The following is a 19,338-nucleotide window of genomic DNA, read 5'->3' on the forward strand; positions in this document are numbered from 1 at the left end:
GCAGCTAGAAGTGAAAACAAAGTGTTCAACAATCAGGTTAAAAATACTAACACTTAAATTCAGCAAATGTACAGGTGAGATATATCTACAAAAGAAATCATACAATCTTCAGATTAGAACAACCATTCTTTACAAAATCACGCCCGGCATTTGCTCAAGCGCCACGAGTTTGGTTCATCGAATCTATTATACAATGGCTCAATTCATTCCTGCTGTTTGCGTTTGCTCATTTTCGTGCTATCTGCAACCTTAAAGAACCTAGGAGCCAGCTCGACTAGCCATTTTGGGTCAACAGCTGTGCACTCACGCATGTACTCCTTTGTGGTCCGTACAAGCTCATCGTAAATCAGCCAGTCTGGCTGCCTCTGGAAAAGTGAACAACTGGGATGAATATACACAGGCTGGTTTTTTACCAAGGTTCTATAGCCCTCCTGCGGATCCTTTCTAGCTGCATGGAAAAAGAATCCTGCTACAATCGCCTTCCTTATCTTTGAAAATTCCTTCCCGGCACTCACAACATCCAATCCATATCTGTCCATGATGGTCAGAAGTTGTTTTCTTACATCCTGCGCTCTCCTTAAAGATCGAGACTGCAGAAAATTATCAAAGCACCAAGGCCCAGAAAAATTCTTCGCCTTCCAAGCCTCATAAACAGCAAGTAAAGTAAGATGATCCCCCTCGGTTTGAAAAAACTTGGCCCTCTTTTGATCTGCTTGCGCTTGTTTTTCATGAGGCCTGTAGAATATGTTCCCAGTTTGAATCATTGCAATGATAGTTAAAATCTCGTCACTGCACCGAAGATCTACACTGGCAAGAAGCATCTTAGATAGAGGGGGATCCAAAGGGAAGTCTGCCATCTTCTTGCCCAAATTCGTCAAAGCCCCTTCATCATTCAATGCTCCTAGGCTATACAGTTGTTCCATGGCTGATATTAGGGCCTGAGGTGAGGGTGGATCCATAAAATCGAATGACAAAAGATCATTAATTCCCATTGCTTTCATTGTAAGCGTTGTGAAACCAAGATTGATTCTTTGTATTTCGGGAATACTGGTATGTGACATCTCATTATGGTAAGCGCTTTCAGTGTATAATCGATAACACTTTCCAGGTCCTGTACGACCAGCATGCCCAGCTCGTTGCTTGGCTGATGCTTGTGAAATAGGAGTGATGACAAGGGAATCAAGTCCTTGTTTGGGGTTGTACACGTTCTGCTTTGCAAATCCAGGGTCAATGACATAGAATATCCCATCAATAGTCAAAGAAGCCTCAGCAATATTGGTAGCCACAACCACCTTCCTTTTCCCTGGAGGAGCGGGGTCAAAAATCCTTGATTGCATTTCACTAGGAAGAGCACTATATACTGGCAAGATGATAAGCTCTGGAACATTATTCCCCAATCCGTTCATTCTCTCAAAAAGAGTCTTACATGCGTGATCAATTTCCTCCTGACCAGTTAGGAAAAGAAGAATGTCACCTTCTGGTTTCTTCAAGTGGATATGTAGAACTGTCATTAATGCTGCATCCAAGTAATCACTTTCTGGCTGTTTTGCATATAAGATTTCGACCGGATATGTTCTTCCAGGGATTGTAAAGATATTACAGTCGGAAAAGTACCCAGAAAACTTCTCTGCGTCTAGTGTCGCAGAAGTGACAATCAAGCGAAGATCAGACCTTCTTTTAACAAGCTGCTTCAATAAGCCAAAAAGCACATCCGTGTGGACTGTCCTCTCATGAGCTTCATCAAGCATGATAACAGAGTACTGGGAAAGGCTTTCGTCAATCAGAATTTCCCTAAGAAGCATGCCATCAGTCATATACTTGATTACAGTATCCTGTCCACTGCAATCCTCAAATCTAATTGCATATCCGACTTCCTCCCCTAAACGACAACCAAACTCCTCTGCAACTCTCTTTGCCACAGACATAGCAGCCACCCTACGTGGTTGAGTACATCCAATCTTACCTTTAGTTGTGTAACCAGCTTCAGCCAAGTACTGTGTCACCTGTGTAGTTTTTCCTGAACCTGTCTCTCCAATGACAACAAGCACCTGATTGTCATGCACGGCTTGAACTAGCTCTTTCTTCAATCTATAAATGGGCAGACTCTGCCTTTGTTCCTCGATGGAGAGCTTTGATCTTTGCCCAAAAGTCAGCGTCTTCCCATAAGCATCCTTCTTCCATTCAGGCATGTCATAGGTAGATAAGCCAATACCTCTCAGCGCCTGGGCAAGATGCATCGTTCTCTGTTGCTGCTCTCTCACCTCTCTCCGCTCTTTTATCAGAGCAGACTGTAGTGCTGGAGCACGATTCCTAAAGATCTCAACTGGTGACGTATCGAGAGAATACCGAGTTTGCCCATGCAAGAAAGCCGGTTCTTCTTCATTCAGCTCAATTTCAAACTCCTCATCGGAATTCTCATTTTCCAGAACCCCAGCAGCCATCAGCTGCTTTGCTTCCCATCTATCAGGGGAGGTCATCCTCTTTGGTTTTGAAGAATTCTTGTAAAGACGAAGCAATGGGAGTTTGTGACTAGTTTTTGTAAGTTTGAGTCTTCCGAAAACTCTCTCTCTCTATATAGACTTATAGAGGTCTTTTTTTTTCTCGTTCTGGAAACAATCCTAATCCTAGCTTGCGTCTCAATTTGGTATTTGTCACCAAATTCGGCGTGTTTTTTTTTTTTTTTTTCTAAACGCGTTTAAAACCCCTTTAATTGACAGGCGACTTGTTACAGTTTAAAACCCGGATTTTTCAAAATACCACGTTTTAAATTTAAAAAACGTTTAAAATGGGAGATTTTCACCCATTTAAAATTTTATTAAAACTTTTTTTATTTTTTATTTTTTATTTATCTAAAAGAAAACATGAGAATAAAAATGGGTTTTGGAGTTTACCTTTTTGAAGAGTGGGCGTTAGATTGACTTATTGAGACAATTTTATTTTGTTTTGGACTATTAATACTTGGAAATTTTAAAGTTATTCACTTATTTGTAGTACTTGATTATACAATTATGGTTGGTAATTAGTAGTATCTTATTTAGGGGTCGTGTTTTGGTACTAAATCTAAAACTTCTAGTATTTGGATGAGTAATTGATAATTTGATACTTCCATGTATTTGAATTTTCTTTCATTTGTATTATTATTATTTTTATTTTCTGTGTCTATTCTTTTTTCCACTCTTATAAAAAATCAAACTCCTTATCTATCGTATTCTTTTTCATTGGTTTTTACTATTTCTTTTACGTATTATACTTTTTAAACCCGTTTTACCGTTTTAAACCCGTTTTTTATGTCCCACCTTTTTTTACGCTTTTTTTTTTTCCATTTTTTTTCCGAGACGTTCCGTTTAAAACACAAACTATGTTTTTTTTTCAAGTACGCCATTTTAAATCCGTACCGTACTTGGTGACAATGATTAGTCCAACTTCAATTCTTACCGTTTGGGTTATCAAGAACCACACTTCTCAACCGAATAGGCTATTTTTAATCTCTCTTGTTTTACAATTTAGAAACACCTCCCTCAATTATTCTAATCAGCTCCCTCTGTTTTAAGTGATTTACAAAAACTCCCTCACCTCAATCGAAATTAGAATTAACTTTCATATTATTTTTAAAATAATTTAGAAAACCTCATTCACGCCAATCGAATTATAATCAACCTCTCCTAATGTTTTATATTGTTTTTAAAGATGTTAGAGCGACATGTTTAAAGATTTAAAAAAAAGGGAGAAACTCTCCATGACGGTCGGGGAGAAAGTAACTCGTAAGGACACATTTTGTTTTTAATCACTCACAAGGACGGGGTAGATGAAAGTTCAAGTATACCCTTGACGCAAAATTAAAAACAGCTCGAATAAATGAAATGTCAAGTATACCCCTAATGCAAAATAATAAGCAAAATTTCGGCCAACCAAAACAACCCAGTGTATATAGTATGAATAATCATTGTTCATACCGATTGTTCATACCTCATCATGACTCATAAGCTATGAACAATCATTGTTCGTATGAATAATCATTGTTCGTACCTATTTGGGGGGGTATGAACAATCAATGTTCATAAACCTCAACATAATGTACGATCAGTAAGAACACTTATTGGAGTATGAACAATCGATGTTCATACCTCAATATAATGTATTATTAGTAAGAACACCTATTGAAATATGAACAATCATTGTTCATATCTCAACATGAGCTATGAACACTCATTGTTCATACCTATTTGGGGTATTATGAACAATCAATGTTCATACATCAATATAATGTATATATGATCAGTAAGAACACCTATTGGAGTATGAACAATCAGTGTTCATAATGTTCATACCTCAACATAATGTATGATCGCGAAGAACACTTATTGAAGTATGAACAATCATTGTTCATATCTCAACATAAGCTATGAACACTCATTGATCATATGAACAATCATTGTTCTTACTGATCATATATTATGTAATGCCCATATTTGTAATATGCATTTATTTATTTATTTATTTTTATTTAAAATTTATTGGATTATATTTGGGATATGTGGGCCTGATTTTTGGGCCCGAGTCTGTGTTGGGCTTAGGTTTCAAACCCAGATATATATTCATATTTTTCCAGATAATAGGGTTTTTTGGATTAAAATAAAATAAAATTGAGGCGGCTCGCTTGCTAGAGAATGGGAGCGCAATGATTCGGACTATGAGGGATTCGTGGAGTTTTTACGTAATGTGAGTAGTTATATTTTTACTCTATTTCACAAAAGCTTTACTGTCAGAGTTTTTGTTCTCTTTCTGTTTTTCTGTCTTTCGTTATTTTTCTCATCCTGTGGAATTGTTGGACTGGTTAGATGTTAGTATCGTTATTTACTTAATCATTGAAACTCTGCAATTAACTATTGGAGACTCGAAGAAGTCGTTAATGGAGGTGCCAGCCCTATTAGAAATCAGTCATGTATATTTATTCTGAATTGTTATGTTGTTGTGTTGGTATATGCTTTTGAACTGTTAAACTGTGATAGGGTTGATGTTTGGTCGATTGAGTGTTGGGTATGTTGGATTGGTGTTTGGGTGTGTGCTGTTGCAGGTGGAAGAAGGCGTTAATGGCGCCGATGGAGAGTTTTGGGAAAACTCGGTTGGGCAATTTTTGGTTTAATTAGAGTTGTGGGGCTTTTATCTAAACTAAAATCGATGGGTTTATAGTTGATTGTAGTGTGTGGGTGAGTACTGATGAATGGGGCTGTGGAAGTTTGGAGGAGGCGCGATCCAGTTTGAAGGAGGCACGATCCAGTTTGGAGGAGGGGATGTGAGGTGAGGAATCGAGTTGGAGCTTTAATTAAAGCTATAGGGTTTTTGTTCAGGAGCAAAACCGCTGGAAGGAGGAGGTGAGGAGTGGTGGCCGGTGCCCGCGAGCTGGTGCGGTGGAAGGAGCAGCTGAGGGAGACGACTTGGTTAGGCTTGGGTCGGAACTAAGTGGGTTGGTTTTGTTTGGGCCAAAAACTAATTAGTTTTCTTGGGCCGGTTTCTAAGTTTTGTTGTGGGCTGAAGTAATTTTTGTGGACCTGTGGGCCAGAACTAAGTTTTGTTTCTTTGGGCCAGTTTCATTAGTTGTTTGGGCTAGTTCTATTGTTATTTTGGGTCGGTCCATATAAATTAGAATGGGTCAAGGTGAGACTTTAAGTGTTTAGACTTTTGGGTTTTGGTTTTGGGCTTGGATTGTGGACTTTTGACTGTTTAATTGTGCTACATTTTATATTGTAAATTGTATGAATTAATCCAATGATAGAATATTGTGAAAGCCTGTATAAATTGGTTTGTCATTATCTAAGAAAGATTTGACGTTGATGTTGTGTATTTTAACACGTGACGAGATAGAAATCTTAGAAGACATAATATTCCTAAAACCCTATAAAAATGTTAGGCGGTCGTTTGGAGAAATTGTGACATTAAGTGGTGTGTGGAAATTGTTGTTATGTTAAATGATATCATATATTAGGATATCTATTAAATGCAATATCTTTGAGAAATGGATATAAACGCTCCATTATTATATATGTGAGATGCCACGCTATACTATGAGATAGTATAGTATGTGTGGATATTTTCCCACGGGATTGTGGCTTAGTGCAATAATATATTGGCACGTGAAAGAATAAAAGTTGTTATGAGATGTATTGAAATAATTTTAAATATATTTGGCTTAGTGCAATAATGTATTTGACATGCACGGGATATAGTGAAATGGTTATGAGATATATATGTATGACACCTGAATAAATTACGTAACGAAAATCCTGGAACCTAGCTACCACAACTCATGTGATTGGCCCATGTGAAGGGCGTATGTGATATGATTGGCCCTTCTGGCGTTTCAGGGAATCTGAATGGCCCTTCTGGCGTAAGTAATTTGATTGGCCCTTCCCCGGGCGTTTCGAATCTGAATAGCCACTTACGAAATAAGCCGAATAATGGCTTGATTATTCCGCTCATAAAAATTAGAACGAGACGCCAGCGATATTTTTATCTTTGAATAGTGGCGATACTCACATAATGGCTTTTCGTGTGAGGGTTACCTGGTATCGCGATATCCCACTTAGGGTAGCTACACGGAGGAGTGGTTCATTATGTGAGGGGAGGCATGTGGATGTACATGTTCGGGCGTTGGGTAACAATTGTGGTAGCCGAAACTAGGTAAGACATAGATCTGCGGCGATTTTAGGGGCACACAAAGAAAGCCTTAAATAATATAATTATGGTAATATGTTGGTTAATGATATATCTTTAAATATATGATTGTATATGGTTTTGCGAAGGGTGGGTCAACCTAATTACTTGTCTTGACGACGACCCACTTTGTAATTGAGCATGAAATGCGGTAAGTATAGAATATGTTTGGCTGGTTTTTAGTTTAGTTAGAACCTAAGGCGCCTCGGTGGAGGAACTAAATGCCTTTGTATTATGGTTGGGAAGTTAAGGTGCCTCAATAGAGGAACTACATGCCTTATTTATTATGCGTATGGTTTGTTGTGTGGTTAGTGAGAAGTTAAGGCGCCTCAGTGGAGGAACTACCTGCCTAAATTTTTGTAATTAAAAATGTTGTATTAGTCATTGGAAGTTAAGGCGCCTCGGTGGAGGAACTAAATGCCTTATGGATTGTGTATATATATGTATAAGTATAATTTGTATTTTAGGGCTACTCACACCAGCATTATTTAAAACGATTTGCATGTTTGCTTATCGGGTGTGTTCATTAAATGAACATAGTTAATAAGTCTTGGCATGATTAATGTTGAAGAAGGTTTGTTGCTGCTTGTGGTTTGCATTAGCGTCACATTTAGGATATGTTTTGTTTTCCCTTAAGGTGTAATAGATTTTAGTTGAGACAAATGTTGTTTTGTATTTTCAATTGTAATTATAATTAAAGAGGGTTGAAATGAGATTTGTAATTTAATCATATTTGTGAGTTTTTGGTAATGAAGAGGACTTTTGTTTATTTTAAAAATTTTATTGGTTTTTAATTATCCGCGTAATTAAATATATGATAGGTTTTTTGGAAGTGGAGAGTGCATCACACCTCGAAAATCGAAAAGTCGGGGAACAAATATTGTTTTTCCTTTTTGTCGAAATTCAGGGTGTGACACATTATGTGGTATGAATAGTATAAACACTGATTAGAGTATGAACAATCAATGTTCATACCTATTTGGGGTATGAACAATCACTGTTCATATCTTGATAAGCACCAAAAACTGTAATATTAGACCCTATAGAGACATAGCAATTTGGTTAACTATGTGTTTAATAATCAGGAAATAATTGCATTTTCGTGATTTTGCGGGTAAAGCAACTAACGTAAAAATGATGATAAAGCCAACATTTAAGCCTCGAATAGGGGAGTATACATAAGTTTTCCGATTAAGCTCATGTGAAGCCCAACACATCCGGACTAAATCCCAAAGACTCAAACAACACATAATCAAGTCAAAAATGGGATTACGTGCACAGAAGCATCAAAGTTCCGAAGCTCATATCTCTTGAACCAGTACTCCGAATGCGACAAGTGAGTTGCTCAGACGCTCAGTGCGACGAACTCTACGTAAAGACGGAAAGTTGTAAAAATGCCAAAAGACAGGACCATCACTGGACACAGCACGTGGACCCACTATGCGGGCCCACAAAATTTGATAAGTCATCATGCAAGTCAAGACAAAAGGAGCAAATAATTGGAAGAAAGTTGACACCTTGCATGCAATTAATGAAGTTAGTTGGATTTAGGTGATAATTATGTAAAAAATGCAAGGTGTCAAAAGGGGGGTTTAGTTTTGGATAAGAAGAAAGTGAATGAGGGGGGTGTTTCACGTGGGAGAAGGGAGAAAGCTCTCTTATGTATAAGGGGGCTGATTTTGGAGCATTAACTCCACTTTTTGACTCCTTTTTCATGCTTGTCTTGTAGTTTAGTTTTCGTTTTTTTGGTTTTATGTAAAAGCTTGTAATAGTGTTAATGGTAGCAAACTCTGGCTTTTCTAAATAAAATCTCAATTCCTTAAGGTAAGTTAGTTCTTTTCTTATTCTTCTTCTTGCTCCTTCATAATAGTATAATACATACCCCATGATCATGAGCTAGACCCTTCCTTTGTGGAGGGTTAAGGATGCTCATGTGAGGAACCACCTTGTTAATTGATTTTCTAGTTAAGTTGTTTAAGAAAATAAACTAGACTTTATATCCTACCCCAAAATGGTAGTTGGTGTAGAGTCTAGTTAGGAATTAAGGTAATGACTTAGAGATAAGTCATTGTTTTGTTCCTCATGCTAATAATATGATATCAGAGATGAATTATATTGTTAGAGATCAAAAATATAATCTTTATTAGGATTTGTCTATGAATTCTAGGAAGATTAAAAGGTAATAAACTAGAGTCAAACAATAGAGGTGTGTCTTCACATGAGAAGAATTAACTCTCCACACTTTCTATATATCGATTTTTACCTTGTTTTAGTGTGCATCTTTTCGTAACTTTAAGAAACAACAAAAAACAGCTAAGTAGTTTTAGTATAACTAATCATAAAATAAGAACTTACTCACTAGTTTCCCTAAAGATCATAATCAAGTTGTATGTTGTCCTAGACTTTAGGTGAAACGAATCCCTACTCGAACTAAACGAACGAAGATTTGTGAGTAAGGAAAGATTGAGTTTACACCGAATGGAGTAGAGAATACAAATATCTAAGACCCTCAAAAGTGTGAACATTATATCTCAACATGAGCTATGAACACTCATTGTTCATATTGTTCATACATCAACATAATGTATGATCAGTAAGAACACTTATTGGAGTATGAACGGTGATTGTTCATACCTATACCTATTTTAGGTATGAACAATCACCGTTCATACCCCAATATGAACTATGAACACTCATTGTTCATAAGAACAATTATTGTTCATATCTATTTGGGGTATAAACAATCAATATTCATACTAAACAATCAATATTCATACCTCAATATAATGTATGATCAGTAAGAACACCTATTGGAATATGAACAATCATTGTTCATATCTCAACATGAGCTGTGAACACTCATTGTTCATATGAACAATCATTGTTCTTATTGATCATACATTATGTGATGTATGAACAGTATGAACACTTATTGGAATATGAACACCTATTTAGGGTATGAACAATCACTGTTCATACCTCAACATGAGCTATGAACACTAATTGTTTATATGAACAATCATTGTTCATACCTATTTGGGGGTATGAACAATCAATGTTCATACCTTAATATAATGTATGATCAGTATGAACTATCATACCTATTTGGGGTATGATTGTTCATACCTCAACATGAGCTATGAACACTCATTGTTCATACTGTTCATACATCAACATAATGTATGATCAATAAAAACACTTATTGGAGTATGAACAATCTTTGTTCATACCTATTTGGGTTATGACCAATCACTGTTCATACCTCAACATGAGCTATGAACACTTATTATTGATACGAACAATCATTGTTCATACTTATTTGGGGTATGAACAATCACTATTCACACCTTAACGTAATGTATGGTCAGTAAAAACACCTATTGGACTATCATACTTATTTGAGGTATGAACAATCACTGTTCATACTTCAACATGAGCTATGAACAATCATTGTTCATACATATTTGAGGTATGAACAATCAATGTTCATACCTCAACATAATGTATGATCAGTAAGAACACATATTGAAGTATATATGAACAATCATTGTTTATACCTCAACATGAGTTATGAACAATCATTGTTCGTACCTCAACATATTGTATGAGGTACATTAAGCTATTTGGGTATGAAAAATATATCAACATAAAGTATGAACACTCATTATTCATAGCAAAACGACTAAAAGGGTAAAATCGGAAAATATTTATTTCAAATCAGGGCTATTTGTCCTTACGAGTTATTTCCACTCGAAAATTGGTTTTTTGGGTTATTTACACACGAAAATTGTCCTTGAAAGTGATTAAAAAAAACACTGGTTCTGTGAGTGATTTTCACTTACAAATGGGCCCTTGGGACCAATTTCTTGTTGAAAAAAATCGATGTGATTTTCACTGTTCGCATACTTGTACAATTTAGGAACAAACCCTTTAGTTTCCATTCACTCGTTTTTGTTTTTCGAAACTTTCTAAACTAGCTAATCCGAGATTACTACTAAAGTGATTATCATTTTTCAAACTAATCCCAACGTGGAAACATTAGAAAAACTCATATAAGCGAAAAATCTCAAAAGCCTTGATCATGAGACATATAATTGTCACTATAAATAAGAACCATTCTTAGAACATACCACATTAGCTAATACAATACGTGTTTGGGTATGTTTGTTTATTGGGATTAAAGTTTTAGTGTTCAACAAAAATCTCCTAGTGTTATTCATCTTAAAAGTGATAGTGCTCACATTGTTTAGTATGTGTCGATCAAATTTGGTGAAAAGAACAAAGAATTGTATTTTAGTATTTCACTTTAAAGTTTTTCAGTAATGCAGGTTCTCTATTGTTCCAATTATATAAACCATTTTCATTCATCCCTTTTCATGTCAAAAAATCCGGGTTCCAGTAATCAAGAGGTGCTTAGTTTAATTATTTTCTACGGACGGGGTTGCTATATGCAGTTGTTAAAATTACTGTAAAATAGGTATGCTATTGTAATGTTCAAGCATGAACTCTGGGTAATGATCAATTACGGTGTTCAAAGGTCCCATGTCTGTACTTCGAATAGCCCACCTAACAAAGTTTGGCAAATATTAGAAACCAATAGTGCAATTTACATGCGATAATGAACATCCAATCCCAAAAGAGTGGACTTCACTATAATTCAGAGGGGAACTCGTAAATGACTTCCCTACAATCAATACTTTTTTTTTAGAGGGATGCACTCTTACATAAATCATGCATCCATTTCACCGAACCAAAACATCAATAAGCTAAGCATTTCAGGATTTAGATTATATTGTCGTGAAATAAACTTTTGTGTTTGCAAAGAGAATTACATTTAGACAGGGTAAGTTAACCTGTTTCTAGCAATTATATATTTGACGTCATAATTTAGAATAGTACGTTGAGCAGTGCACTTATTGGAGAAAAGTTACTGGATGACGCAATGTCAAGTTCATTTGACATTGTGATAAACACCAAAATCTGTAATATAAAACCCCGTAGAGACATAGCATTTTGGTTAATTATGTGTTTAATAATAATAAATTAATGATATTTTCGTGCTTTTATATGATTGAGCAATCAACGTGAAAATGAGGATAAAAGCCAATATTTAAGTATGGAATAGCGTGTCTACATGAAGTATTTCGATTTAGCCTATGTGAAGCTCAATGAAGCCCGACTAAAGCCCAAGGAATCAAACAGGATAGTTCTAAGTCAGAACAAGATCAAAACACCGGAAAAGCATCAAACTTCCGAAGCCCGTATTTGCTGAACCTGGACCCCAATGGAAGAAAATGAACCATCAGAAAGATCAGTGCGACAAGCTTTACATATAGACAGGGCTTTGTAAAAAGTCAACTTTTTTGACCCGCCACTGGTCGAAGCATAAGGGACCCACTATGTGGACCCACAGAAATTAGTGACCAAGCTCACACGTCAAGCTTCAGCACATGTCAATTTGCTTGAAAGACTTTTGTGCATAACTTTGGCACAAAGTCTTATTTGGTGGGCACAAATCATTAGGTGGCAAATAAAAGTTATGAAAGGCACAAAAATCTTAATTAGTTAGCACAGGTTGCAAAAATTTTGATGCATTTTTGCAACAAAAGTAATGAGATGCAACATAGTCCATTATGATGGCACAAAAATTCAAATGAAATGGAAACTTTGGCACCAAGTCTTAATTGGAACAAAGTTTTTACGTAACACTTCGATTAGGTGGCACACAAAGAAATGGTCTTAATCAAGAAAATCAAATGGACCATTAAATGATGCAGTTGAGCGTTGAGAATTTACGTTGATGCAAAGAAAAAAAACACTTCCATTGGCTATAAAAAGATGTCTTCAGTAGCAAGACATAACTTTTGCTCCTTAGTTTAGTTTGTTATGGAGTAGAAAGTTTCCACATTTGTATTTTTATTTGGTTTTGTTAAGCTAATTTGATAATATGTTTTCAAGTCTAAGTTATTAATTAAAGTCATTTCTAAGTTGAGTATTGCAATATTAAGTAAACTAGTAGAATTCTTTTTTCTTATGTTTCTCATTTTTAGTTTAATTAAAGTTGAGTAACTTGCAAATTAAGTCACTTTGGAAAATAGTTTTAAAATATTTGTAAAATCATACTCACATAATCTCCTCTTAGAGAAATCTTCATTTGGCTGTTAATTAGAGTTCTAGTCTTTTGGTTTGGAACGAAAACCCTCACTCCAATTATATTTCAACGTGCACGTGAGTGAGGTCTTTGAACAAGTGTACTCGAGTGTGTATTAAGAATAAATTCTTAAAACGTGCAAAAGTGCATCTGTCACATTGCAAAATCTAAGGTCAAGTGCATGTGACATTAGAGAAAAGTTACTCGTTATTAACTTGCACTTGTTGGACACAATGTCAAGTTAATTTGGCATGAGAGAAAAGTTATTTGACATACTTATTGGACGTAATGTAAGTTCATTTGACATTGCAAAAACTAATGTCAAGTGCATTTGGCATTGGTGAAAAGTTATTGGATATTAACTTGCACTTATTGGATGCAATGTCAAGTTCATTTGACATTGCAAAAAAATAAATTTCTGGAAGTGTTAAGTACAAGTGTGCAAGCATATTGAAGTGGCACTAACTAGACGTAATGTCAAGTAATTCATTTGTCATTTAATTTGAAAATATAAATATCTGGCAGTGTTAAATACAACCATATTTGTTTTGACAATATCCTCTACAAAGACTAATAAATATTCTTCTGTGAATTGGCAAACAAGAAACCATATTTGTTCTACTTCACATTGTATTGCAATATTGTTGTGAATTGGCAAATTCTCGGATGGCCTCAAGTTCATTATCAATTTCGGATAGAAAATGGACCATCTGACCTGTAGATCTCTTGACTTGTGGAATACGAGTAGTTTAACAAAAGACTTGTGGAATACAAGTGTGGTATCTGACATGGTGTCGTTATGGAAGCATAGAAACAAAGTCTGTTTCGAAGAGGAGACGGTATCTCTAAGTAAATGTCAATTGTTCATTACAAGTCAAGTGAGCTATGCAAGCCAGTTTTCTAAAGGCCACATGTGGGGTAATGGATATGACAAAGAAGTTGCAATGAACTGGGGGTGTTCTGATCAAATTGGGTAGAGCTCCAAAGATGAGAGAATGTGAGTGGTTGGCTTCTCATGGCGACATCATCAAGATTAACTCTGACAGTGCCTCACGAGGTAATCCAGGCAACATGGGCATAGGTTCTGTTTTCAAAAATAGTAATTGTTTAATTCTTATGGTGTTGGCTAAGGGAATAGGGTCATAGGGGTGGTAACAAACTATACAGCTGAATGCAATGCTATAGTTGAATCAGTGGAGGTGGCTATTGCTCAGAATTAGTTCTCTCTATGGATTGAATCGGACTCAATGCCTGCAGTAAAGACCTTTGCCTCGTGCAACATTCCATGGAACCTTATTGCTAGATGGCAACAATGCAAAGCTAGAATGAATTATTGCTTGATCTCTCACACTTGGAGATAAGGGAATTTTGCGGATGACTTGGCAGCAAAATTTGGTGCGAGTCTTGACAATGATTTTTATATGGTGTATGAAGGGAGACCCCCGTGGTTATATAAATGGGAGGTTCCTGAAATGAAGTATTATAGATTTGAATGATCTAAGGATGGTGTCCTACACACCATCCCAAACTCCTTCTAATTGTACTTTCTAGTTTCATTAATACAATTCTTTCTTATCCAGCAAAATAAAGTAAATCTCTTGACCCTTCTTAGACGTCTTCTGTTGCTGTTCTCCCAGTAAATTTTGGCAGTAGTGACCGGATTTGAGTTTATTTTTGAATAAGCTTGTGCAGTTTATCTTCGTGTCAAAGACTTCACATAAGACGGCATGTATAGAAACAGTGAGCCGAGTTGGTATTGCAATTCTGATAATTTCTTCAAATATAGTAATTGAAAGACACGATACTCCACCACCTCTTTCCAAACAGAAAGACTAACACTTCACTTGACATTTACAAAACCGACATCTAAGGTCCTCAACAAGTAATTAAATGTTGAGATGGAACTTTTGAGTGGAGTTCTGAGAGATGTGGAGAATTCCTATTAGACATCTCAATCCATCTCGATCTCCATAATAGCGTGACCCGAAGGTCCTGAATTACCTCTCGCTGCCCCATCAATGTTGAGTTTGATTTGATCAAGTGATGGGGGCAACCATATACACATTGTGGTTCTAGGTGCTCTACACAGTCTTGCTGAAGCATTCCATTCGGCTAGTAGGTCATTGTCTTCAGTGCAATTGTAAGACTTGAATTTAGACAATTGAAGAGTGTAATTTGTCTGAGATCTCACTTGGTGCTTACAGAACTGAATGTTGGTTGGCTTGTCGATGCAATATAGGTGGACGCCTATGGTTTGTGGTCATTGTATAAGCGGTCGGTCGCCTATGGGTTAATTTCGAAACATGTTATTTCCTTTCGGTAGTTTCAGTCTTTTGTAATAGGTAGTTCGATATTTTGACTTAGGGTTTGAGTCTTCTATTAGTAGTTAAACTGTAGCCTATGGCATAGAGATAATGAGAGAAGTTTAGTTTTTGGTTATTAAAAATATTGATTAGAGAGTTGAACGCTCTCTATTTAAATTAACCCATAGGCTACCGCCTGTCCAATGCCCACACACCATAGGCATCCGCCTATATTGCATCATTTGTCCTCAAAACCCATAAGGTTCCTATGTCTCCATAGAGCCACCATGTGCCTCCCACCACAGCCGCGCTGTTGTCCAAATGTGTCTCAACATTGGACTTCTACCCTTCATCTTTGAGATATCTTGTTTGAAATTGCTAAAATCCATTCTTGTTTTGATTTTGTGTGCTAGCCGTTGCCAAAGATTTTCAGCCATGTTGCATCCCCATAGCAAATGGTGCAGATCTTCACAATTCTCTCTACATGACGTGCACCTCGATGCCAACTTAATTCTATTCTTTTGAACCTTCTTTTGCAACTTAAGAAGCTTCCAAGCAATATCATACTATCAGCACATTTCAGATGCAAATAGTTGTTCCATATATGAGAATGCCATGACATTAATAAAGTAGCCAATAGTTCCTTTCCACTCTGTATGCGCCACCTATTTGAAAAGGTAAACAAAAAACACAAACATACCATTGTATGCTATATATTAAGTAGGTATGTTTTGGACCAAAAACCAATACTTTGGCTGAAAAATAGGTGTGCTGAGGTTGCATGGTAGGGTATAAAACAATATTCTGTTGGGGATCATAGATGTGATCTTTTTCGAGGTAGGATTTGTTGTCCCATTCATTGGCGAAGCATATCAAGATGAAACCAACCTGTGTGTGGGGAGAGAGGTGGTGTACAAAAATTGTCCTGCTTAGTGTTTTCTGATTCCAAATTTTGTGGGCACATTTGGATGAGAGAAGTAATGAATGTGTGAGGGAGTAAGGGAGGCAAAAGTTGCATTTTCACTTTGTATGGTTAACATAAAGCATGCCAAAGGCGCCCCAACGTATTCCCTATAAAGAATGGCAAGAGCAAAGCAATTTTTTAAATTTGCTAATGTTAGAAATAATTGAAGTGATGTAGGCATTGACATCCCACTAGTACATGAGAAAATGTCAATTCTTTAAATTATTAATATTATTGTTTTTTTTACTTCTTTGTGACTGGTATATACTTTCAAGAAACTCGCTATTTAATTTGTATGTCTAGTCTTAATTCATTAGCGAATATTTTAGATCCTCTCTTTCACATTATTATGAAAATTGAAAACTTATGATGTTATCGACAAAGTATTACACTTATAAAATTTCATTATCCAGATAATATGGAAATCTCTACTTACCAATTAAAATATTAGTTTATTCCCCAAGTATAGGTTTCTGCTTGAATATCTTTTGTGATGCCTTATGCTAGTGTGTAGTGAGTCTTGAAAGTATTGATATTTAAATTATCATCGATATAAATGGTCGTCAAAAACTGTGTACACTTAACAGTTTTCTCTCGACACATATTTCATGGCTATGGAACCCGTTTATCAATTGGGGAAAAAGCGTTATGGAGTTATTACCTTTACAAGAGATTTGCCATTCAACTATGAGTAAAAGCGTGAAAAGACCAACTCCTCATAATTAGTTTCAATTTCACATGCCTACATGGCTTTCCTATCGTGTTTTTTCTTTGAATATTTTCAATCTCATAAAAGCACTTCGGAAATACATATTCAAATAAAACAACAAGAGGCCAAGAACTGATTATTTTGTCTTATATATGTGCTTGTGCATAAAGCTTTTCGAACACACATATTAGGTAATTCCAAAATTGAACTTGTTCATTATCCACGATGGGTGGAGGAGCTTCATAATTTGGTAGTGTAGTTTTGTTTTTTTTTAGCATTACAAAGTTTCACATTTGTGGTTTATCATATATATAAGGTTTAAATACAGAAATATGCAAAAGTACTTAGGTCCTATTAACACTTGTATCAACATAGAATATATATATATATATATATATATATATATATATATATATATATATATATATATATATATATATATATATATATATATATATATTCATATTACTTTTTTATTTATTTTTTATTTTTTATTTTTTTCTTTCTTTATTGTTATATTATAATCATTTTTATTTATTTATTTATAGTTTTTTTTAATTTTTCAAATATATATAATAAATATATTATTTATATATTTCTTTATTTTTTATATAATTATTTTATTATTATATAATTATTAATTTATTCTTTTTTTATATATTTATTAATTCAAAAACTTTTTATTAATTTATTTTTAAATTAAACAACTATAAATAAATAAATAAAAGATTATAATATGAAAATAAATATATAAAATAATAAATAATAAATAAATAAAAGAAGTAATATGAAAAAAAAAAAAGGGAAAAAAAAAAAAAAAAAATATATATATATATATATATATATATATATATATATATATATATAAAGAAATCTTTGCATAATTATTAATAGGACCTAAGTACGTTGTATATTTACGCATTTAAACCTATATATAAATGTTGGTGCAGGTGATTTTGGTGGGGCATGATTTTGGTGGTGCATGTATATCATATGCCATGGAGTTGTTCCCATCCAAGGTTGCAAAAGGTGTTTTTATTGCTGCAGTAATGTTACTTAATGGACAAAGTCTTCTTGATATGTTCTCCCGACAGGTTTGGCTTCACTGATTGATATGTGCTATCTGGTGTTTCAAGTTGCTTTAGAAAGTTAAGAAAATGTCTAAATTTCAAGTATCTGTTTGTGGGTTGAATACTTGAATCTAAATTTCACGTGTTATCCCAACAACACATGGATTGGAAATTTAGTTACATTGCTTTATTTACTAATGCTTGTGAATCTATTAATCACTAAATTTATGCTGGTTTGTTACGTTCCCATTTGGAAAAAACTCACATTGACAACATTGATATCCTATTTAAAAGTCCAAGGGGATGATTATAGTTAAATGTTTGTTCACTTTTTGTATTTGCTTGTAGTAGTATACTAATATGTCGAGGTTATCGGTAATTTTGGTCTTTGGGTCATTCATTTAGTTATGTTTTTCAGGACTACAAGGGTAATGTCTTATAACTCTGAGGTTTTTTAATTACTATGATATGTCGAACATAGTTTTATGTTAAGGTATTTATGGATGTAGAACCACAATATCATTGTTATCAGTGACTTTTGTATTCTATTTGTTTTATAGGCAGATTCAAATGATCTGATGAGACAGGCTCAAATATTTAATTATGCAAATGGAAATGATCATCCTCCCACTGCTATTGATCTCAACAAGTCATTATTGAAGGACTTACTATTTAATCAAAGTTCTTCTAAGGTATGCCTTTCTTTCGTTTGCTTGTACAAAGTGATGGACTTGTGGTGGCTCAAAGCCTGAAATGTTCATAAGATTTTCTTTTCAATATATAAAATTCAGGCCTTAATGCTTAACAAACTTTAAATGGGCTCTTTTGGATGTTCTTTGTTGTCTATATTTAGCCATAGTCATTATACCAATCATTTTCCATTGTGACCAAATAGTGTGTATGTGCTACAGTTGTTTGGTGGTGCAGCCTATTCCTAATTTACACACAACAGTGAACAGTCATGTAAGAATCAATTTTGGAATATGAATGGGTTGGAACTCTTTATTTGCCATGTAATAGTACATGTAGGGCTCCTAGGTTAAGAATCATTTTAGATATGATAATCTAGAATATGCAAATCTTTGGTTAGGGGCTAAAACATACCTTTTATTCTTATAAGCACTTTGTGTGGATGGAAATACATTATGAGCAGATTCCAATTAATTTTTTTTCTCCCTTTTGGTATTTTTTTTTCCAGTTAACAAAACAAATGCATACATCGGATGGGAATATAAGTGGATTTCAGTTCTTTTGGGGTATCCTTAGAGAATAGGAAGTGCTTGATTGGGTGGGGTACCATTCTGGGATTCAAAGGTATTCTGTACTGATGGTCAGTTCTTTTTGAAGAAATAAATGGGAGAACCTTTGGAGGGTTTGATAATTGGTTCAGAGGTTTTATTATTTGCTAAATATGGCGTCTTAACATTTAT

The 19,338-nt window shown here is 34.9% G+C and overlaps 1 protein-coding gene and 1 pseudogene across 2 annotated transcripts; one reads left to right on the top strand and one right to left on the bottom strand.

Annotated features, from left to right (window-relative positions):
- Nucleotides 1-11: 11 nt before the first annotated feature.
- LOC147505253 (putative pre-mRNA-splicing factor ATP-dependent RNA helicase DEAH5 pseudogene) lies at nucleotides 12-2,618 on the bottom strand (annotated as a pseudogene). The gene has a single exon (XR_015193258.1). The product of XR_015193258.1 is annotated as a putative pre-mRNA-splicing factor ATP-dependent RNA helicase DEAH5 pseudogene (transcript).
- Nucleotides 2,619-13,877: 11,259 nt separating this feature from the next.
- LOC147505254 (putative methylesterase 11, chloroplastic) lies at nucleotides 13,878-18,723 on the top strand. The gene is made up of 4 exons (XM_086605501.1): nucleotides 13,878-13,919; nucleotides 17,789-17,932; nucleotides 18,469-18,600; nucleotides 18,700-18,723. The coding sequence occupies exons 1-4, from the start codon at nucleotides 13,878-13,880 to the stop codon at nucleotides 18,721-18,723; spliced, it is 342 nt and encodes a 113-aa protein (XP_086461627.1).
- Nucleotides 18,724-19,338: the final 615 nt, after the last annotated feature.

The sequence above is a fragment of the Coptis chinensis genome, chromosome 4 (genome assembly GCF_015680905.1).
Source record: "Coptis chinensis isolate HL-2020 chromosome 4, ASM1568090v1, whole genome shotgun sequence".
NCBI classification, from domain to species: domain Eukaryota; kingdom Viridiplantae; phylum Streptophyta; class Magnoliopsida; order Ranunculales; family Ranunculaceae; genus Coptis; species Coptis chinensis.